This window comes from Ranitomeya imitator, chromosome 1, assembly GCF_032444005.1.
Source record: "Ranitomeya imitator isolate aRanImi1 chromosome 1, aRanImi1.pri, whole genome shotgun sequence".
Lineage (NCBI taxonomy): Eukaryota > Metazoa > Chordata > Amphibia > Anura > Dendrobatidae > Ranitomeya > Ranitomeya imitator.
The window spans coordinates 333,635,531-333,659,818 of record NC_091282.1 but is presented as its reverse complement, the minus strand read 5'-3'; the positions used below and the strand labels follow the sequence as shown (position 1 = coordinate 333,659,818).

At 42.7% G+C, this 24,288-nt stretch overlaps 1 protein-coding gene across 1 annotated transcript in view; it reads right to left on the bottom strand.

Moving 5' to 3' along the window:
• The window catches only part of GLTP (glycolipid transfer protein), a 94,887-nt gene that overhangs the window by 2,639 nt on the left and 67,960 nt on the right, over positions 1-24,288 (bottom strand). Inside the window, exons 2-4 of the mRNA XM_069759342.1 lie at positions 23,735-23,793; positions 21,697-21,830; positions 3,974-4,124 (exon numbers count right to left, since the gene is read on the bottom strand). Coding sequence (XP_069615443.1) covers positions 3,974-4,124; positions 21,697-21,830; positions 23,735-23,793 — 344 coding nt within the window. The remainder of the gene's footprint in view (positions 1-3,973; positions 4,125-21,696; positions 21,831-23,734; positions 23,794-24,288) is intronic.

The following is a 24,288-nucleotide window of genomic DNA, read 5'->3' as shown; positions in this document are numbered from 1 at the left end:
GAGTGGAGCTCTCTGCCCTTTACTGATCCAGCCTCTGGCCCATCAAGAGTCACTCTCATTTCATCAGTCCATAAAACCTTTGAAAAGTCAGTCTTAAGATATTTCTTGGCCCAGTCTTGACGTTTTATCTTATATTTCTTGTTCAAAGGTGGTCGTTTTTCAGCCTTCCTTACATTGGCCATGTCCCTGAGTATCACACACACCTTGTGTTTTTTGATACTCCAGTAATGTTGCAGCTCTGAAATATGGCAAAACTGGTGGCAAATGGCATCTTGGCAGCTTCACGCTTGATTTTCCTCAATTCATGGGCAGTTATTTTGCGCCTTTTTTGCCCAACACGTTTCTTGCGACCCTGTTGGCTATTTGCCATGAAACGCTTGATTGTTCGGTGATCACGCTTCAAAAGTTTGGAAATTTCAAGACTGCTGCATCCCTCTGCAAGACATCTCACAATTTTGGACTTTTCAAAGCCCTTCAAATCTCTCTTCTGACCCATTTTGCCAAAGGAAAGGAAGTTGCCTAATAATTAAGCACACCTTATATAGGGTGTTGATGTCATTAGAAATCACCCCTCCTCACTCCTCATTACAGAGATGCACATCACCTGATTTACTTAATTGGTAGTTGGCTCTCAAGCCTGAACAGCTTGGAGTAGGACAACATGTATAAAAAAGTATTATGGGATCAAAAAAACAACTTGCCTAATAATTCTGCACGCAGTGTATGTTACCAATACCACATCGGTGCGAGATTAATACATTACCAATACCACAATTGGTGGGGGATTAATACGTTATCAATACCACAATTGGTGGGGGAGTAATACGTTATCGATACCACAATGGGTGGGGGATTAATACGTTATCGATACCACAATTGGTGGGGGATTAATACGTTATCGATACCACAATTGGTGGGGGATTAATACGTTATCGATACCACAATGGGTGGGGGATTAATACGTTATCGATACCACAAGCGGTGGGGGATTAATACATTATCAATACCGCAATCGGTGGGGGATTAATACATTATCAATACCACAATCGGTGGGGGATTAATAGGTTATGAATACCACAATGGGTGGGGTAACTGTGTTCAGCTCCATAAAAGTGTAAAACTGAATGAAGAAGCTGTGCTGTTCGGTTTCCACTATATAGTAGCCATTGCGGAATACTCCAGCTCAGCTTCTGTTCACCTGAATAGGAGCTGATACAGTTCTCAGGTAATTCAACTACACATTGATTGGAGCAGTACTGTACTGGCTTTGTTCTCTACTTATACCTGGTAGCCATCATAGCTGATGGGTTCAGTTGTCAGTTATCAGTCACTGAGCCACCCATAATCTGATATTGATGACCTATTCTAAGGACCGGTCAATATCGTAATCCTAGAAAACACTTAAGAAATAATCCACTCCTAATTGCAATGTTATTCAGCATCCTAGTGTCTTACTGCAAAAAATAATACTAACTGCATTTTTCAATTTTAAGGAAAGAGAAAGTCTTCTGTTGTGAGCTCATCGGTGAATTCTATAGTCATGACTGACAAAATGATAGGGGCGGCCTACTGAGCATCTAAACCTCTTTTACGCTACAAATGCATTTTTCTTACAGGAAACATGAGGTTCTAAGAAAAATCAATGAATCTATGAGATGGCATAAAATTTCCAGAAATCTATGAGTAATGCTAGAGACTTTGAACTGCACTATAGAATCCAGTTCTTGGCATCGGTGGCATCTGAAATCGTGCCAATCACCAAAGTGATCTTCTGACGTACCCATGACAGAAAATAATTTGCCTAGATTTCACTTTTTAAATTTCTTGTTTCAACTAATGGTCAAGAGCACACATGTTGAACTCTGGCCCGCAGGGCAAGTAAATTTGGCCTGCATCACTTTCCACTACATCAGCATCCTAGATGAAGATATAGGTGCAAGCAATGATGGAGGAGGAAGCATCAGCTGTGCCTGCTTCTCCCACCATTCTCCTTCTGCGTCGGATTTCTCAGCGGTCATTGCAATCCGCCCACTGTACCAAGATGTGCAGAAGATTTGAAGACACCATGAAGAGACAGGAGCAGTCGGGGAATGGGTAGAGGTGAATATTTATTTTTTACGTGGGGCCTAATATACTGTATGGAGCACTATGTGGGACCCATTATATAATATAGAGCACTATCGGGCTATTAAACTGTATGGAAAGCAATTCACTGCCCCGTTATAATGTATGGAGGACAATGTGGAGCCCATTATACAGTACTGTATGGATCATTATGTGGGGCCAATGGTACAGTACTGTATGGAGTACTATGTGGTGCGCATTATACTGTATGAAGCACTATGTGGGGCCCATTATACAGTACTGTATGGAGGACTATGTGGGGCCCATTATACAGTACTGTATGGAGCACTATGTGGGGCCAATGGTACAGTACTGTATGGAGCACTATGTGGTGCGCATTATACTGTATGGAGCACTATGTGGGGCCCATTATACAGTACTTTATGAAGACTGTGGAGCCCATTATACAGTACTGCATGGATCACTATGTGGGGCCAATGGTACAGTACTGTATGGAGTACTATGTGGTGCGCATTATACTGTATGGAGCACTATGTGGGGCCCATTATACAGTACTTTATGAAGACTGTGGAGCCCATTATACAGTACTGCATGGATCACTATGTGGGGCCAATGGTACAGTACTGTATGGAGTACTATGTGGTGCGCATTATACTGTATGAAGCACTATGTGGGGCCCATTATACAGTACTGTATGGAGGACTATGTGGGGCCCATTATACAGTACTGTATGGAGCACTATGTGGGGCCAATGGTACAGTACTGTATGGAGCACTATGTGGTGCGCATTATACTGTATGGAGCACTATGTGGGGCTCATTATGCAGTACTGTATGGATCACTATGTGGGGCCAATGGTACAGTACTGTATGGAGCACTATGTGGTGTGCATTATACTGTATGAAGCACTATGTGGGGCCCATTATACAGTACTGTATGGAGCACTATATGGGGCCCATTACACTGTGTATAGCACTATGTGAGGTACATTATACTGTATGGAGCACTTTCTGGCCATTATACTTGTGGGAAGGGCTGTGTGGGGATTACAGTTGGAGAATCATACTGGGCGTGTGTGGAGGAATTCACTGAGGGTGTCGTACTGTTTTTGGTGGTACAAGGACCACTAGTCTAACAGTGACAAATTTGGTAGGGGGTGAAGAATTGGGATTTTAGATTTCAACACATGTAATGTTTTTCAATGAAGGAGATATAGCTTCCATCAGAGATGTCTGGCATTAGGATACAGGTTTATAGAGGAGTATAGAAAGCTAGCATTCAGCAAAATAAGGGCTTGGAACACAGCTATCTAGTGGTTATGGCCTACAATAACTAAAAACTAGTTCAGTCCTACTCTTCTATCCATTTTTTTCTTTAATATGGGCATGTGGTTACCCAGCCTAGCCTGGAATCATCACTCCCAAGGTACACTGATGTTATGCCCACAACGGCATGATTGACATCTCAGCATGTGTATTGAGAAAGGGAAGAAGTCACCTTTCTCCTCCTCCCTGCTCTACTGGCACATGCCAGATGTCAATCACTTCACTGTAGGTGTGACATGGCCACCCTGAGGGAAGGACTCACAAACCAGAACTAATCCAGGAGCAATGTATGTCCACATTAAGCATCGATTTTAAACATACTGAAAGAGATTAGATTTCACACAGGAATCATTAAAAACGATATTAGGAGGCTGATAAAGTGCTCCTAATAACTTAAAGGGGTAAAACCTGTGTCAGGTTTCCTTTACGGCATAAATTAAAACCAATTCAATGCTTAGTGAAGGAATCCGACGTTCTCCATCCTGATGAAGAGCTATATAGCAGAAATTGTGGGTTTTTCTAGAATTTCAGAGAATATATAAATAGATTCTTGCTCCCCTTACCTGGAATAGTTTCTGTACGACCCAGCCGTGGTATTTTTTAAGTGCGATCTCATAAGCCTTTGTTACATTGACCTTAATGTGATTTGGGTTTTGTTCATCCCTTTCTCCATCAGAGATGCTTTGTAATAATACCTGAATAAATTTTAGACCCCTATGGATAAAGTAGTATGTTTTAGGCACACAAAAGGAAAAAAATAGACTTTTTGGCTATCGCCAACATGGACATTTAATACAGGACTCATATGGTCTTAAAATGTAAATAAAAACGGAGCGCGAGTGAATAGTGTAAAAATACAGAACAAAAGTAATAGTTGCCGAAAATTGGAAAATAGACCTTCAAGATTCATTGGATTTGCTTTCGAGTCTTTCCAGAGCTTTCGGCATTTTGCTGACAATGGTGGAATTAAATTTGTACAATTTGGATGAAGAAAAACTAAAAATTACCCCCAATGCAATTTTTCAGTCCTGCTGTACACGGTAGATCTGTTACTTATTGGAGATTTCAGTTATCAGACATGGGTGCATGCAAATTTTTTTTCCCCCCCACAAAAATCTCAAGGCTGGGTATGTAGAAATGGGTTTATTTTTAGCCGAGATGGGGATCTTTAGCTTGAACGTAAAACTGTATACCTTTTCATAAACACTAAGGCTGTGTGCACACGATGCGGATTTAGTGCGGATCCGCAGCAGATTTTTCCGTGCAGAAACGCTGCAGTTCCGCACAGTGATTTACAGTACAATGTAAATCAATAGAAAAAAAAAAGCTGTGCTAATGGTGCGGAAAAATCCGCATAAAATCCACTGCGGATCAAAAGAAGTAGCATGCTACTTCTTTTCTGGGGAGCTACAGCGTTTATGACCCCTACCATTATAGAAATCCGCAGGGGTAAAAAGTGCAGAAAATCCGCATCAATTCCGCAACAAAAACGCACAAAATCCGCACCTGCGTTTTCTGCCAGGAGATGCAGATTTTGTGTGGAAAATTCTTCACCCCAATCCGCAACGTGTGCACATAGCCTAATACTGCACATTTATTTCTAATCCATTAATAGACAAGTATGAGCATGTACTTCACTCCAAATTCTAGGACAGATGCAGCGGCGCTCTGCAGGCACGGAGCTATAGGCAGACACTGAATTCAAATTACATTTCACCTATATTTACTATACATTAGTGATGAGCGAGTGTACTCGTTGCTTGGGTTTTCCCGAGCATGCTCGGGTGATCTCCGATTATTTGTTAGTGCTCAGAGATTTAAGTTTCCGCAGCTGCATGATTTATGGCTGCTAGACAGGCTGAATACATGTGAGGAATGCCTGTTTGTTAGGGAATTCCCACATGTATTCAGGCTGTCCAGCAGCAGTAAATCATGCAGCTGCGTGGACAAAAACTAAATCTCCAAGCATTAACAAATACTCGAAGACCACCCGAGCAACGAGTATACTCGCTCATCACTACTATACACACAAAGTTGCGGCTCTTTGCACATATTTTTATCAGATTCTGTTGGCCCACCCTCTAGTAGAAGGCATCCAAACAGATGGGTTGCAACAACTTACAGACTCGCCTCTCTTAGGACTCGGACTCTAAAACTACCTTACAAGCAGAATAGAACTGGTTTCTACTTGCCCTAGTTACCAGCCTGGGAGAGGGTGGAGAAGTGCCTGACCTAGAATGAGGCAGTCACAACCACAATTATACAATGCAGTGCAAAAAAAATATATAATAAAAATTAGTCAGCACCTCCTAAAAAATGTAAACATGCCAGTGGCAAGTATTACAAATATAGGTCACCTTGGTTTAGGGGCCATCTGTATGAGGTTGCCTCATGATTGGTGGGACCATAAAGTTTGATCAAAACATGCCATAAGAACCTTTGTAGAATATAAATACACATATAAATAAACACATACACACACACACGTGACTTGCTAAAGTATTCACCCCCTTGGCTTTTTACATTTTTTTTTTTAGATTGCAACCTGTGTTTAAATATTTTTGTAATACGATTTGTGTGTGATACATCAGTACTAAATAGTTGAAGTTGGTGAAGTGCGAAAAATATAGGCAGAAATTACATTTATGGAGTCAAATAGCTAAAAATTGGAATGTATATATGTATTCACCTCTTTTGCTATGAAGTCCCTAAACATTTCTGGTGCAAACAATTACCTTTATAAGTCACATGCTTAGTGAAATGAAGTCCACCTGTGGGCAATCTAAGTGTCACATAGTATGTCAGTATATACACACACCTTTTCTGAAAGGCAACAGAGGCTGCAACACCAGTAAGCAAAAGGCATCACTAACCAAACAACACCATGAAGATCTACAAACAAAAATCAGGGACAAAGTCCCCCGGAACACCATCACATCAATTATCACCAAATGGGAAGAATAAGGTACAACAAATCTGACAACAGAGGGCCGGCAACCAAAATTCTGAGCCTGGGCAAGGAGGGTGTTGATCAGTGGCAGCACAAAAACTAAAAGAGAACCCTGAAGGAGGTGCAGAGTTCCCAAGCAGAGACTGGAGTATCTGTCCATATAACTACAATAAACCGTACACTCCATATACAGTCATGGCCAAAAGTATTGACACCCCTGCAATTCTGTCAGATAATACTCATTTTCTTCCTGAAAATGATTTCAAACACAAATTATTTGGTATTATTATCTTCAATTGTCCTAAAGCCAAATTGGATATAATTCCACACCAAACATAAAAAAGGGGGTAGACAAAAGTATTGGCACGGTTCGAAAAATCATGTGATGCTTCCCTAATTTGTGTAATTAACAGCACCTGTAACTTACCTGTGGCACCTAACAGGTGTTGGCAATAACTAAATCACACTTGCACCCAGTTGACATGGATTAAAGTTGACAACCTCTGTCCTGTGTCCTTGTGTGTACCACATTGACCATGGAGAAAAGAAAGAAGACCAAAGAACTGTCTGAGGACTTGAGAAACCAAATTGTGAGAAAGCATGAGCAACCTCAAGGCTACAAGTCCATCTCCAAAGACCTGAATGTTCCTGTGTCTACCGTACACAGTGTCATCAAGAAGTTTAAAGCCCATGGCACTGTGGCTAACCTCCCTAGAGGTGGACGAAAAAGAAAAATTGACAAGAGATTTCAACGCAAGATTGTGCGGATGTTGGATAAAGAACCTTGACTAACATCCAAACAAGTTCAAGCTGCCCTGCAGTCCAAAGGTACAACAGTGTCAACCTGTACTATCAGTTGGCGTCTGAATGAAAAAGGACTGCATGGTAGGAGACCCAGGAAGACCCCACTTCTTAACCCGAGACATAAAAAAGCCAGGCTGGAGCTTGCCAAAACTTACCTGAAAAAGCTAAAACGTTTTGGAAGAATGTTCTCTGGTCAGATGAGACAAAAGTAGAGCTTTTTGGGCAAAGGCATCAACAGAGTTTACAGGAGAAAAAAAAGAGGCATTCAAAGAAAAGAACACGGTCCCTACAGTCAAACATGGCGGAGGTTCCCTGATGTTTTGGGGTTGCTTTGCTGCCTCTGGCACTGGACTGCTTGACCGTGTGCATGGCATTATGAAGTCTGAAGACTACCAACAAATTTTGCAGCATAATGTAGGGCCCAGTATGAGAAAGCTGGGTCTCCCTCAGAGGTCATGGGTCTTCCAGCAGGACAATGACCCAAAACACACTTCAAAAAGCACTAGAAAATGGTTTGAGAGAAAGCACTGGAGACTTCGAAGGTGGCCAGCAATGAGTCCAGACCTGAATCCCATAGGACACCTGTGGAGAGATCTAAAAATGGCAGTTTGGAGAAGGCACCCTTCAAATATCAGGGACCTGGAGCAGTTTGCCAAAGAAGAATGGTCTAAAATTCCAGCAGAGCATTGTAAGAAACTCATTGATGGTTACCGAAAGCGGTTGGTCGCAGTTATTTTGGCTAAAGGTTGTGCAACCAAGTATTAGGCTGAGGGTGCCAATACTTTTGTCTGGCCCATTTTGGGAGTTTTGTGTGAAATGATCAATGTTTTGCTTTTTGCTTCATTCTCTTTTGTGTTTTTTCATTTAAGACAAATTAAATGAAGATAATACCAAATAATGTGTTTGCAATCATTTTCAGGAAGAAAATTAGTATTATCTGACAGAATTGCAGGGGTGTCAATACTTTTGACCATGACTGTAGGTGGCCTTTATGGAAGAATGGCCATAAAAAGCCTTTACTTACATACAAAAATTGAAAGGTTCATTTTGAATTTGCCAAAAGACATGTGGGATAATCCCAAAATGTATGGAAGAAGGTGCCATTGTCAGATGAGACCAAAATTTTACTTTTTGGCCACCAAAGTAAATGTCATGTCTGGAGTCAAACCAACACAGCTCATCACCCAAAGAACACATCACCATAGTTAAAAAGGGTGGTGGCAGCATCAAGCTGTGGGGATGTTTTTTTTGGGAGCAGGGTCAGGAAGAATGGTCCAAGTTGAGGGGAAGATGGATGATGCAAAAGTCTTAGTTACTCATCGGTTAACAGTGTTTTTCGGAGTCCATGACCGCACCACAGAGAGGGGATCCGCCCTTCAGGAACAGGAAACCTACAGATACATAAGGATGGCACCTCTCCCATGCATCAGTTGGTTTACAGAGCACAAGAGGACCACCAAGGTTAACAACATAATTTATAAACAATGATACTACTACTAACTATCTACAATGAGTGGAATATACAAAAAAAGGAAGAGGTGTACACCCAGAACTTAAGAAGACGGAGGGGGTATGTGCGGGTGCGGTCATGGACTCCGAAAAACACCGTTAACCGGTGAGTAACAGACTTTATCGGTCGTCCATGACAGCACCACAGAAAATTACAGAGAGTAAACTGTTTAGGGAGGGACTACGGCTTGCAGCACCCTTACACCAAAAGAGAGGTCAGAGAAAGCACCCAGGTTTAATCTATAATGGTTATAGAATGTGTTTGGAGAAGACCAAGTAGCAGACTTACATATTTGGTCGATAGACACCTCCAATCTCTCTTTTCCCCGTGAAAGGACGCCTATAAAAGGTGGTCGGTAGACTGGGAAATTTCTTTTCCTCATCTCCGGCCTTCTCCAGAAGTTCGTCTAGAACCGGACCGAACAGGTATTCTCCTTCGCACGGGACAGAGCAAAGACGGGATATGGCCTGAATGACGCCGTGCCAACACTTCAGCCATAGGGCCCTGCACGCCACAATTGTTAACCCTGCAGCCCTAGCTGCCAGTCTTGCAGAATCTGCGGACGCATCAGCGAGAAAAGCAGCAGCATTCTGGATTGTCGGCAGGGATTTTAACATGGATTCCCTAGGGGCTCCATCTTCTAGCTTAGATTCAAGTTGGTCCAGCCAGACCATCATCGAACTGGCTGCGCATGTCGCAGCTACTGCCGGTCTTAGAGCACCAGCCGACATCTCCCAAGTCCCTTTAAGAAACGAATCTACCTTCTTATCAAGTGGATCTTTCAAAGAAGCCATGTCATCGAAAGGAATAGAGGATTTTTTAGAAGCCTTAGCCACTGCTGCGTCTAATTTTGGTGCCTTATCCCACATGCTCACCAAGGGGTAACATAGTAACATAGTAACATAGTTAGTAAGGCCGAAAAAAGACATTTGTCCATCCAGTTCAGCCTATATTCCATTATAATAAATACCCAGATCTACGTCCTTCTACAGAACCTAATAATTGTATGATACAATATTGTTCTGCTCCAGGAAGACATCCAGGCCTCTCTTGAACCCCTCGACTGAGTTCGCCATCACCACCTCCTCAGGCAAGCAATTCCAGATTCTCACTGCCCTAACAGTAAAGAATCCTCTTCTATGTTGGTGGAAAAACCTTCTCTCCTCCAGACGCAAAGAATGCCCCCTTGTGCCCGTCACCTTCCTTGGTATAAACAGATCCTCAGCGAGATATTTGTATTGTCCCCTTATATACTTATACATGGTTATTAGATCGCCCCTCAGTCGTCTTTTTTCTAGACTAAATAATCCTAATTTCGCTAATCTATCTGGGTATTGTAGTTCTCCCATCCCCTTTATTAATTTTGTTGCCCTCCTTTGTACTCTCTCTAGTTCCATTATATCCTTCCTGAGCACCGGTGCCCAAAACTGGACACAGTACTCCATGTGCGGTCTAACTAGGGATTTGTACAGAGGCAGTATAATGCTCTCATCATGTGTATCCAGACCTCTTTTAATGCACCCCATGATCCTGTTTGCCTTGGCAGCTGCTGCCTGGCACTGGCTGCTCCAGGTAAGTTTATCATTAACTAGGATCCCCAAGTCCTTCTCCCTGTCAGATTTACCCAGTGGTTTCCCGTTCAGTGTGTAATGGTGATATTGATTCCCTCTTCCCATGTGTATAACCTTACATTTATCATTGTTAAACCTCATCTGCCACCTTTCAGCCCAAGTTTCCAACTTATCCAGATCCATCTGTAGCAGAATACTATCTTCTCTTGTATTAACTGCTTTACATAGTTTTGTATCATCTGCAAATATCGATATTTTACTGTGTAAACCTTCTACCAGATCATTAATGAATATGTTGAAGAGAACAGGTCCCAATACTGACCCCTGCGGTACCCCACTGGTCACAGCGACCCAGTTAGAGACTATACCATTTATAACCACCCTCTGCTTTCTATCACTAAGCCAGTTACTAACCCATTTACACACATTTTCCCCCAGACCAAGCATTCTCATTTTGTGTACCAACCTCTTGTGCGGCACGGTATCAAACGCTTTGGAAAAATCGAGATATACCACGTCCAATGACTCACCGTGGTCCAGTCTATAGCTTACCTCTTCATAAAAACTGATTAGATTGGTTTGACAGGAGCGATTTCTCATAAACCCATGCTGATATGGAGTTAAACAGTTATTCTCATTGAGATAATCCAGAATAACATCCCTCAGAAACCCTTCAAATATTTTACCAACAATAGAGGTTAGACTTACTGGCCTATAATTTCCAGGTTCACTTTTAGAGCCCTTTTTGAATATTGGCACCACATTTGCTATGCGCCAGTCCTGCGGAACAGACCCTGTCGCTATAGAGTCACTAAAAATAAGAAATAATGGTTTATCTATTACATTACTTAGTTCTCTTAGTACTCGTGGGTGTATGCCATCCGGACCCGGAGATTTATCTATTTTAATCTTATTTAGCCGGTTTTGCACCTCTTCTTGGGTTAGATTGGTGACCCTTAATATAGGGTTTTCATTGTTTCTTGGGATTTCACCTAGCATTTCATTTTCCACCGTGAATACCGTGGAGAAGAAGGTGTTTAATATGTTAGCTTTTTCCTCGTCATCTACAACCATTCTTTCCTCACTATTTTTTAAGGGGCCTACATTTTCAGTTTTTATTCTTTTACTATTGATATAGTTGAAGAACAGTTTGGGATTAGTTTTACTCTCCTTAGCAATGTGCTTCTCTGTTTCCTTTTTGGCAGCTTTAATTAGTTTTTTAGATAAAGTATTTTTCTCCCTATAGTTTTTTAGAGCTTCAATGGTGCCATCCTGCTTTAGTAGTGCAAATGCTTTCTTTTTACTGTTAATTGCCTGTCTTACTTCTTTGTTTAGCCACATTGGGTTTTTCCTATTTCTAGTCCTTTTATTCCCACAAGGTATAAACCGCTTACACTGCCTATTTAGGATGTTCTTAAACATTTCCCATTTATTATCTGTATTCTCATTTCTGAGGATATTGTCCCAGTCTACCAGATTAAGGGCATCTCTAAGCTGTTCAAACTTTGCCTTCCTAAAGTTCAATGTTTTTGTGACTCCCTGACAAGTCCCCCTAGTGAAAGACAGGTGAAACTGCACAATATTGTGGTCGCTATTTCCTAAATGCCCAACCACCTGCAGATTTGTTATTCTGTCAGGTCTATTAGATAGTATTAGGTCTAAAAGTGCTGCTCCTCTGGTTGGATTCTGCACCAATTGTGAAAGATAATTTTTCTTGGTTATTAGCAGAAACCTGTTGCCTTTATGGGTTTCACAGGTTTCTGTTTCCCAGTTAATATCCGGGTAGTTAAAGTCCCCCATAACCAGGACCTCATTATGGGTTGCAGCTTCATCTATCTGCTTTAGAAGTAGACTTTCCATGCTTTCTGTTATATTTGGGGGTTTGTAACAGACCCCAATGAGAATTTTGTTACCATTTTTCCCTCCATGAATTTCAACCCATATGGACTCGACATCCTCATTCCCTTCGCTAATATCCTCCCTTAAAGTGGACTTTAGACAAGACTTTACATAGAGACAAACCCCTCCTCCTCTCCGATTTTTACGATCCTTTCTAAACAGACTGTAACCCTGTCAAAGAGATATCTCCGTTTAAAGGCCGGTGGTAGGTAGCCCTTTTTTCTGTTTTTTTTCCCACTCTCTCGATTAGGTTCTGAACTTTGTCATTAAGTGGAAATGATTTACGCTTTCTCGGGTCTAGACCGCCAAACATCAGGTCTTGCGCCGAAAGCTCTGGTTTTTCGTCAGCCACCCCCATGGTGGACCTGACCGATTTAATCAGCCTGTCCATCTGGTCTAGCGGAAAGCAAAACCAATTAGAATCCTCTTCTGAAGAGGATGCAGAGGAGACGGAGGCTTCCGAACCACATTCTTTACCAGGGGCAGTAGACAAGTCTGAGTCTGAAACGCTAGGTTCCCTTTTCCTCTTGGAAGGCTACCCTTGGGACAAGGATTTTAGGGAATCTTACTTCTCTCCTGATGATTTCTCTTAGGTTCGAAGTAAAATCGGGAGTTTCTTCCGCCACCTATGGGAGCAGAAAGAATGTAACCCTATGTAATTTAACTAGTACTACCGCTATAAAATGTAAAATATATTAGTTCCTTTTCTCCCTACCGTCTGTCGCACACATACGGCTGACATAGTCTTTTAGGGTAGGCGTCTGGCAAAGGGCAACCACATAGTGCACACTCCTTATTCTTTATTTTACCAACGCATTTTTTCCCCTGAGGAAAAAACATAGGAAAAGACTGCATCAGGGCACGTTCATGAAGGTCTCTTACCCAGGCAGCAGAGGTAGGTACCGTATTACTGGGGGAGCAAACAGGATCCTTCAGTCTAGACGAGGCCCTGCGACTGGCCTGGTCACTGCGTCCATGGGTCTTTGGCTGGGTGTTTGCATGGGACCTCTCCGAGGCTCTGTCCTGCTCCTTCTCCAGCAGACCGACGGGAGCTCCGGCTCATCCATTGCTGCAGATGGGCTCACAAGCAGCCCTGCAGCATTCTGTGCAGCTTATCCCCTTCCTGACATATGACGTACTATCCCGTCGAGGTGGGGTGGGACCGCTCCTGGCACATTAACCCCCGGAACACCGCGATCAAACATGATCACAGTGTTCCGGCAGTATAGGGAAGAATCGCGCAGGGAGGGGGCTCCCTGCGTGCTTCCCCGAGACCCTCGGAGCAACGCGATGTGCTCGTGTTGCTCCGAGGGTCTCAAACCTCTTTCTCCCTGCAGGCCCCGGATCCAAAATGGACGCGGGGCTGCTTCCGGGTCCTGCAGGGAGGTGGCTTACCAGCGCCTGCAACACTAAAGCAACACTCGAGTGGTTTAAGAGAAAATGTGGAAATGTTTTGAAGTCAAAGTTCAGACTTTAATCCAATTGAGAATCTGTGGTCAGACTTGAAGATTGCTGTTCAGGCTATAAGATAGCAAAGTGTTTTCAAGTTGCCCTTTCCTTAGTTGGTAAATAAAAAATAGTAGTTAACAGGAACAGTGGAGGTCAAGATAAGGTCTGAAAGACCAAGAAAAATTTCAGTGAGCTGCTCGTAGGATTGCTAGAGGGGCAAATCAGAACCCCAGCTTGACTGCAAAAGATCTTCAGAAAGATTTAGCAGACTCTGCAATTACATACATAGTAACATAGTAACATAGTTAGTAAGGCCGAAAAAAGACATTTGTCCATCCAGTTCAGCCTATATTCCATCATAATAAATCCCCAGATCTACGTCCTTCTACAGAACCTAATTGTATGATACAATATTGTTCTGCTCCAGGAAGACATCCAGGCCTCTCTTGAACCCCTCAACTGAGTTCGCCATCACCACCTCCTCAGGCAAGCAATTCCAGATTCTCACTGCCCTAACAGTAAATAATCCTCTTCTATGTTGGTGGAAAAACCTTCTCTCCTCCAGACGCAAAGAATGCCCCCTTGTGCCCGTCACCTTCCTTGGTATAAACAGATCCTCAGCGAGATATTTGTATTGTCTCCTTATATACTTATACATGGTTATTAGATCGCCCCTCAGTCGTCTTTTTTCTAGACTAAATAATCCTAATTTCGCTAATCTATCTGGGTATTGTAGTTCTCCCATCCCCTTTATTAATTTTGTTGCCCTCCTTTGTACTCTCTCTAGTTCCATTATATCCTTCCTGAGCACCGGTGACCAAAACTGGACACAGTACTCCATGTGCGGTCTAACTAGGGATTTGTACAGAGGCAGTATAATGCTCTCATCATGTGTATCCAGACCTCTTTTAATGCACCCCATGATCCTGTTTGCCTTGGCAGCTGCTGCCTGGCACTGGCTGCTCCAGGTAAGTTTATCATTAACTAGGATCCCCAAGTCCTTCTCCCTGTCAGATTTACCCAGTGGTTTCCCATTCAGTGTGTAATGGTGATATTGATTCCTTCTTCCCATGTGTATAACCTTACATTTATCATTGTTAAACCTCATCTGCCACCTTTCAGCCCAAGTTTCCAACTTATCCAGATCCATCTGTAGCAGAATACTATCTTCTCTTGTATTAACTGCTTTACATAGTTTTGTATCATCTGCAAATATCGATATTTTACTGTGTAAACCTTCTACCAGATCATTAATGAATATGTTGAAGAGAACAGGTCCCAATACTGACCCCTGCGGTACCCCACTGGTCACAGCGACCCAGTTAGAGACTATACCATTTATAACCACCCTCTGCTTTCTATCACTAAGCCAGTTACTAACCCATTTACACACATTTTCCCCCAGACCAAGCATTCTCATTTTGTGTACCAACCTCTTGTGCGGCACGGTATCAAACGCTTTGGAAAAATCGAGATATACCACGTCCAATGACTCACCGTGGTCCAGCCTATAGCTTACCTCTTCATAAAAACTGATTAGATTGGTTTGACAGGAGCGATTTCTCATAAACCCATGCTGATATGGAGTTAAACAGTTATTCTCATTGAGATAATCCAGAATAACATCCCTCAGAAACCCTTCAAATATTTTACCAACAATAGAGGTTAGACTTACTGGCCTATAATTTCCAGTGTCACTTTTAGAGCCCTTTTTGAATATTGGCACCACATTTGCTATGCGCCAATCCTGCGGAACAGACCCCGTCGCTATAGAGTCCCTAAAAATAAACCATTATTTCTTATCTATTACATTACTTAGTTCTCTTAGTACTCGTGGGTGTATGCCATCCGGACCCGGAGATTTATCTATTTTAATCTTATTTAGCCGGTTTCGCACCTCTTCTTGGGTTAGATTGGTGACCCTTAATATAGGGTTTTCATTGTTTCTTGGGATTTCACCTAGCATTTCATTTTCCACCGTGAATACCGTGGAGAAGAAGGTGTTTAATATGTTAGCTTTTTCCTCGTCATCTACAACCATTCTTTCCTCACTATTTTTTAAGGGGCCTACATTTTCAGTTTTTATTCTTTTACTATTGATATAGTTGAAGAACAGTTTGGGATTAGTTTTACTCTCCTTAGCAATGTGCTTCTCTGTTTCCTTTTTGGCAGCTTTAATTAGTTTTTTAGATAAAGTATTTTTCTCCCTATAGTTTTTTAGAGCTTCAATGGTGCCATCCTGCTTTAGTAGTGCAAATGCTTTCTTTTTACTGTTAATTGCCTGTCTTACTTCTTTGTTTAGCCACATTGGGTTTTTCCTATTTCTAGTCCTTTTATTCCCACAAGGTATAAACCGCTTACACTGCCTATTTAGGATGTTCTTAAACATTTCCCATTTATTATCTGTATTCTCATTTCTGAGGATATTGTCCCAGTCTACCAGATTAAGGGCATCTCTAAGCTGGTCAAACTTTGCCTTCCTAAAGTTCAGTGTTTTTGTGACTCCCTGACAAGTCCCCCTAGTGAAAGACAGGTGAAACTGTACAATATTGTGGTCGCTATTTCCTAGATGCCCGACCACCTGCAGATTTGTTATTCTGTCAGGTCTATTAGATAGTATTAGGTCTAAAAGTGCTGCTCCTCTGGTTGGATTCTGCACCAATTGTGAAAGATAATTTTTCTTGGTTATTAGCAGAAACCTGTTGCCTTTATGGGTTTGTGGTACATTGTTCTACTATTCAGAGACACCTGCACAAATATGGCCTTCATGGTATAGTCCTCAGAAGGAAAACTTTCCTGCATCCTCACAATAAAATTCAGCATCAGAAGTATGCAAAAAAACATCTAAACAAGCCTTATCTATTTTGGAAACAATTTTTATGGACCAATCAGGTAAAATAGAACACTTTGGCCACAATGATCAACAGGTCTGTGTGGAGAAATAAGGGCACAGAATTCCAGGAAAAGAACATCTCGTCAACCAGTAAGCATGGGGGTATATCAATTATACTTTGGGGTTGTGTTGCAGCCAATGGCACAAAAAATATTTCACAGGTATAAGGAAGAATGGATTCAATGAAATTTCAACAAATTCTTGATGCAAACATAACACTATCTGTAAAAAAGCTGAAGTTGAAAAGAGGATGGTTTCTACAAATGGATAATGATCCTAAACACAAGTCAAAATCCACAATAGACTACCTCAAAATGCACAAGCTGAAGGTTTTATAATGGCCCTTACAGTCCCCTGATCTGAAGATCATGGAAAACTGTTGCTAGACTTCAAAATATCAGTGCATGCAAGACAACCCAGAAATCTCACAGAACTAGAAGAATTTTCCAAGGAAGTATGGATGAAAATCCCTCAAACAAGAACTGAAATACTCTTGGCTGGCTACAAAAAGCATTTACAAGCTGTGATACTTGCAAAAAGGGGGTGCTACTGGGTGGGATTTGGATGTTTCACCCCAAGCAGTTTTCCCCCGGGGACATTTCGCCCCTGCACATTTCGTCCCCAGCAGTAAAAGTAGGGCACGAAATGTGCGGGGGCAAAGTGTACCCGGGGCGTACTGCTGGGGGCGAACCATCCATGCAGGGTGCCAAAACTTTTGCATCTGCCAGTTTTCCCTTTTTTAATTTTTAAAATGTAAAAAAGATTAAAGCATATATATTTTTGCCTAAAATACAAAGGGAATGTGTCATCTTTAACTTTAGGCCTTTTAGAGATCATTTTAACTTCAACTTTAAGTGTTCACAATAACAGTAATTTTGACCAGGGATGTCCATACTTTTACATGCCACTGTATACATATTCTCCAACCATCAGAAAGCAGGAGCACAATCTTCAGTCAGTGGTGCAATCCCTTCTACGGCAGCAGCTGAGACAGTATTCGGGATGTACAGATTTAAACAAATATGGAAGCAGCACTCAAGGGGTCCAAGTGAAAAAAAAAAAAAGTGTAGCCTTAAAACACCACACTTAAGACTTGAGACTAAACAGATGGAGAATCTCACCGCATGCATTAAAAACAAATTTGAATTCTTCAACCGCACTTGGGCTTAATGTGATGACTATGTTACCAAGTTGTCTTAAGATTTTTTTTCCTTCTTTCTCTTATACACTCCCACTTTTCCTCCCCACACCAATGTTCGATTATCGTTGACATATTAGACAATACAATAGTAATTTAACCTCTCAAAACAGAGCATTTCCAATTTTTGACAATAATTCTTATTGTCCAATTCAATAACAATGAGATGTTTAATTTTTGCTGAATGTTCTATATTGTAATGTAAAATCACATTTTATAAAAACAAATCCACACCTTTTTCACTTGGACCCATTACTCCATTTTTTTTTTCTTCCATAATTTATTCATTCATACACAACATTTACGGCAATACATATATGTAATGTCTGCAAACATCACAGTGCTTGCAAAGTATTGTTGCACCTTGTGACTGACTCCCCCAGTTGCCAATCAGTCATGACTACAATAACTCCACTTTAACTAACTAAGCCTATTTGGTATCACTGGGTTTTGCCTTTTAGAATGATTAATAGTTACAGCTGCTGTGCAAAACCCGATAGCCATTTTTAGTGTTTTATAATAATTTTAAATTACAGTAAGTTATCTACTATATAATTGTCTAAGGGTCACTTCCGTCTGTCCTTCGGTCTTTCTTTCTGTCACGTATATTCATTGGTCGCTGCCTCTGTCTGTCATGGAATCCAAGTCACTGATTGGTCGTGGCTGTTTGCCGCGACCAATCAGCGACGGGCACAGTCCGGAAGAAAATGGCCGCTCCTTACTCCCCGCAGTCACTGCCCGGCACCCGCATACTCCCCTCCAGCCACCGCTAACACAGGGTTAATGCCGGAGGTAACGGACCGCTTTATGCCGCGGGTAACGCACTCCGTTACCGCCGCTATTAACCCTGTGTGTCCCCAACTTTTTACTATTGATGCTGCCTATGCGGCATCAATAGTAAAACAATGTAATGTTAAAAATAAAAAAAAATTAAAAAAAAAACCTGCTATACTCACCCTCCGTTGTCTGCTGAGCCGCTCGCGCCGACCGTCATCTTCCATTCCCGGCGATGCATTGCGAAATTACCCAGATGACTTAGCGGTCTCGTGAGACCGCTAAGTCTTCTTGGTAATTTCGCAATGCATCCTGGGAACGGAAGATGGCGGCAGCCGCACACCTATCGCCGGAGCTCCGCTGGATCCCAGGAGGTGAGTATATAACTATTTTTTATTTTAATTATTTTTTTTTAACAGGGATATGGTGCCCACATTGCTGTATACTACGTGGGCTGTGTTAGATACCGCGTGGCTCTGCGCTCTACCCTACATAGGCAGTGTTATATACTCCATGGGCTGTGCTGTATACTACGTGGCTGTGCAATATACTACGTGGCTGTGCAATATACTACGTGGCTGTGCAATATACTACGTGGCTGGGCAATATACTACGTGGCTGGGCAATATACTACGTGGCTGGGCAATATACTACGTGGCTGGGCAATATACTACGTGGCTGGGCAATATACTACGTGGCTGGGCAATATACTACGTGGCTGGGCAATATACTACGTGGCTGGGCAATATACTACGTGGCTGGGCAATATACTACGTGGCTGGGCAATATACTACGTGGCTGGGCAATATACTACGTGGCTGGGCAATATACTACGTAGCTGGGCAATATACTACGTGACTGGGCAATATACTACGTAGTTGGGCAATATACTACGTAGCTGGGCAATATACTACGTGACTGGGCAATATACTACGTAGCTGGGCAATATAGTACGTGACTGGGCAATAGACTACGTAGCTGGGCAATATACTACGTAGCTGGGCAATATAGTACGTAGCTGGGCAATATAGTACGTGACTGGGCAATATAGTACGTAGCTGGGCAATATAGTACGTGACTGGGCAATATACTACGTAGCTGGGCAATATACCGTATATACTCGAGTATAAGCCGAGATTTTCAGCCCAAATTTTTGGGCTGAAAGTGCCCCTCTCGGCTTATACTCGAGTCAAGGTGGGTGGCAGGGTCGGCGGGTGAGGGGGCGAGGGCGCTGAGGTATACTTACCTAGTCCCAGCGATCCTGACGCTCCCCCTGCCGTCCCACGGTCTTCTGTGCTGCAGCTCTTCCCCTCTTCAGCGGTCACGTGGGACCGCTCATTAGAGAAATGAATAGGCGGCTCCACCTCCCATAGGGGTGGAGCCGCCTATTCATTTCTCTAATCAGCGGTAACGGTGACCGCTGATAGAGAAAGAAGCTGCGGCACCGAAGACAGTGTGACAGGCAGAGGGAGCCGGACGTCGGGACCAGGTAAGTATGTAATATTTACCTGTCCCCGTTCCAGCCGCCGGGCGCCGCTCCATCTTCCCGGCGTCGCTCCGCTACGCTCTGACTGTTCAGGTCAGAGGGCGCGATCACGCATATAGTGTGCGCGGCGCCCTCTGCCTGATCAGTCAGTGCAGAGACCCCGGGACCGGACGCCGGAACGAGACGCCGGGAGCTGCAATCAAGATTGGTGAGTATGGCTTTTTTTTTTATTGCAGCAGCGGCACAGATTTATGTGGAGCATCTCTAGGGCAGTATGAACGGTGCAGAGCACTATATGGGGCACTACTATGGGACAATACGAACGGTGCAGAGCACTATATGGGGCACTACTATGGGGCAGTACGAACGGTGCAGAGCACTATATGGGGCACTACTATGGGACAATACGAACGGTGCAGAGCACTATATGGGGCACTACTATGGGGCAGTACGAACGGTGCAGAGCACTATATGGGGCACTACTATGGGACAATACGAACGGTGCAGAGCACTGTATGGGGCACTACTATGGGACAATACGAACGGTGCAGAGCACTGTATGGGGCACTACTATGGGACAATACGAACGGTGCAGAGCACTATATGGGGCACTACTATGGGACAATACGAACGGTGCAGAGCACTATATGGGGCACTACTATGGGACAATACGAACGGTGCAGAGCACTATATGGGGCATTACTATGGGACAATACGAACGGTGCAGAGCACTATATGGGGCACTACTATGGGGCAGTATGAACGGTGCAGAGCATATAGGGCACAGATATGGGGCAGTATGAACGGTGCAGAGCACTATATGGGGCACAGATATGGGGGCAGTATGAACGGTGCAGAGCACTATATGGGGCACAGCTATGGGGCAGTATGAACGGTGCAGAGCACTATATGGGGCACAGATATGGGGCAGTATGAACGGTGCAGAGCATATAGGGCACAGATATGGGGCAATATGAACGGTGCAGAGCACTATATGGCAGAGCTATGGGGAAATATGAACGGTGCAGAGCACTATATGGCAGAGCTATGGGGAAATATGAACGGTGCAGAGCACTATATGGCACAGCTATGGGGCAATAATGAACGGTGCAGAGCACTATATGGCACAGCTATGGGGAAATAATGAACGGTGCAGAGCACTATATGGCACAGCTATGGGGCAATAATGAACGGTGCAGAGCACTATATGGCACAGCTATGGGGAAATAATGAACGGTGCAGAGCACTATATGGCACAGCTATGGGGAAATAATGATCTATTTTTATTTTTGAAATTCACCGGTAAATGCTGCATTTCCACCCTAGGCTTATACTCGAGTCAATAGGTTTTCCCAGTTTTTTGTGGCAAAATTAGGGGGGTCGGCTTATACTCGGGTCGGCTTATACTCGAGTATATACGGTACTACGTGGCTGGGCAATATACTACGTAGCTGGGCAACATACTACGTGACTGGGCAATATACTACATGTGCTGTACAATATACTACGTGGACATGCATATTCTAGAATACCCGATGCGTTAGAATCGGGCCACCATCTAGTTTTACATAATTTCCTCTCCTAAATGCAGCTGGGCTAGGTGTTCTCTGCTTTAAACCCAAAGTGGTAAAAATGTTTGTGTCCATTTAGGATACATAATTAAAATTGTATTTTTTTTTTTACACTAATTAACCGAAAACCAGTTTCTTCCTGAAGTAGAATATAATTTGTATAAAGCTGTACACAACTTACCTTTTTAACCACATCAAAGCTAGAGTTGCACCAACTTTTGGCCATTGAGGCCCATGCATTTCTTTTTCTCCTTCCAGAATTTGCTGCAAAGTTTTGAACTTGGTAGGGTTGGTTTCATAAACATTACGGATTTTCTAGTAGATAACAAAAAAATACATTTAATACTTGGTCACAATACTTTACTAAACTGAAAACAATGGTCATAGTGCAAGTACTCGTGGCACATCACTGGTAGTGATGAGCGAGTGTGCTCGTTACTCGAGATTTCTCAGCATGCTCGGGCGTTCTCCGAGTATTTTGGCGTGATCGGAGATTTAGATTGTGTCGCCGCAGCTGCATGATTTGTGGCTGTTAGACAACCTGAACACATGCAGGGATTGCCAGTTTGTTAGGGAATTCCCACATGTATTCAGGCTGTCTAGCAGCCACAAATCATGCAACTGCGGCAACACAAACTAAATCTCCGAGCACGCCCAAATACTCGGAGAACACCAGCGTGTGCTCAGGGAAACCCGAGCAACGAGCACACTCACTCATCACTAATCACTGGGATAAGTCATCCAAGAATTTGATAACGTATTTTTCCTGAATAGCTGCATGATGGTAGAGTGCAGGAAACTGCAACATAGCTTCAATTAAAAAGGTTCTCTGAGAATAGAAGAAAAATAACTGAAAGATATGTCATAAATTAAAATCAGCATATCAGAATAGTTTCCTCTAGCGAGATCATCTGCATAGACTTAAAAAGGGCTCTGCCTTTTCACACTGAAAGAAACCTGTCCTACAATGTTAAGATAGGTGCCTGTGAGCATGTGCAGTAGGAAACTCCACTGGAGTGACCCGGCGATATCTATACCATGTAATGTCATTCAGAAAGACAGGATAAAGTGTGAGCAGCTTCTTACCTCTGCACTCCAGGTATCTCAAGTATTGCATCAGAAACACATTGTGGACAGCAGTGTGAGCAGCCTCTTACCTCAGCACCGCTGATCTCTTCAGTATTAGATCAGAAAGACAAGGTGGACAGCAGTGTGAGCAGCCTCTTACCTCAGCACCGCTGATCTCTTCAGTATTAGATCAGAAAGACAGGGTGGGCAGCAGTGTGAGCAGCCTCTTCTTATCTCAACATTCCTGCTATCTCCAGTATTCCATCAGAAACACAGGGTGGACAGCAGTGTGAGCAGCATCTTACCTCGGTACCGCCAATCTCTTCAGTATTAGATCAGAAAGTCAGGGTGGACAGCAGTGTGAGCAGCCTCTTACCTCGGCACTGCTGATCTCTTCAGTATTAGATCAGAACGACAGGTGGACAGCAGTGTGAGCAGCCTCTTCTTACCTCAGCACCGCTGATCTCTTCAGTATTAGATCAGAAAGACAGGGTGGACAGCAGTGTGAGCAGCTTCTTCTTATCTCAACATTCCTGCTATCTCCAGTATTAGATCAGAAAAGATGGGCAATAATGCAAGCGGCCTCTTCTTACCTCAGTACCCCTTGTATCTCTAGTAATGAAGGACATTCTTACACATGAAGGGAGGGAGAGGAGTTTCGTACTGCACATGCTCAAAGGCACTTGTTCTAAGACATGTTTCCGTTCGTGTAACAGGACTGTGGCCATTTTAATTGTATTAGTTCTTTCTTCCCTAAGAAGAAAGCTAATTAAAAGATGTATTTAGGAATATATATGTAACAACATTTTATCCAGTTGTTTTTATTCTATTCCCAAGGAACTATAAGTGAATGGAGCACATAGATGAATGGGAGAGTCCAGATACCATGAAAGCAGCAATGATCCGAAATCCAACCCTTTTATTATGAGGATTATGTTTAGAAAGAACCAAAATTCCCCCAATTTTAAGGGAAACCATTGCTAACATTTCTCACATTATAGGAAGACTATAAGAGAAATAGGGTGAGAACAGAGGAAATGTACTGGAGTCAGGAGACATCGTGAAAGTGAGCATTGAATTTAAGGACTTAAAAAAAAAAAAAAGCACAAGAAGAAATAAGACAAAAACTAAATAAAAACCACAGACATTACCGTGATGTTGCCTGTAATATCAGCCTTGATTGGGGAGAAAATAGCGGATCCAAGGCAGTCTGAAAACACAAAGTAGATCAACTTATTCAATGATACATTTGAAAACAAATACATTTGTCATGATTGAAGTTAATGCTAGATTTACTTCTGGTGGGCAACCATAAAATTCCTCAAATTACTGGAATATCATCACTGGATGTGCACCCAATGCCTCCAAGAGGAAACTGGCAAGGCAAGATATACTGTAGCGGGGCTAATGTTGGGAATTTGTGTCTTTGGCATCGTACATGGTTGAGGAATACACACTATACACTTAATGTGGAGGAAATCTGTCGTAGTTGCATTTTAGGTAAATGCACAACATCACATATTTAGTATAGCCCAAAGCATTAGCCGCATAATTTGCTAGTATGCCCCGCCAGCTTATTAAAGTGAAAGCATGGCTGCATGAAGAGGAAACCGATTGGGTGTTAAAGCATTTTCCAGGAGAAACTTCTCTCAGCATCAGCATTTCAGGATGTATACAACACACTGCTGTAGCTCTTCCTCCCCAG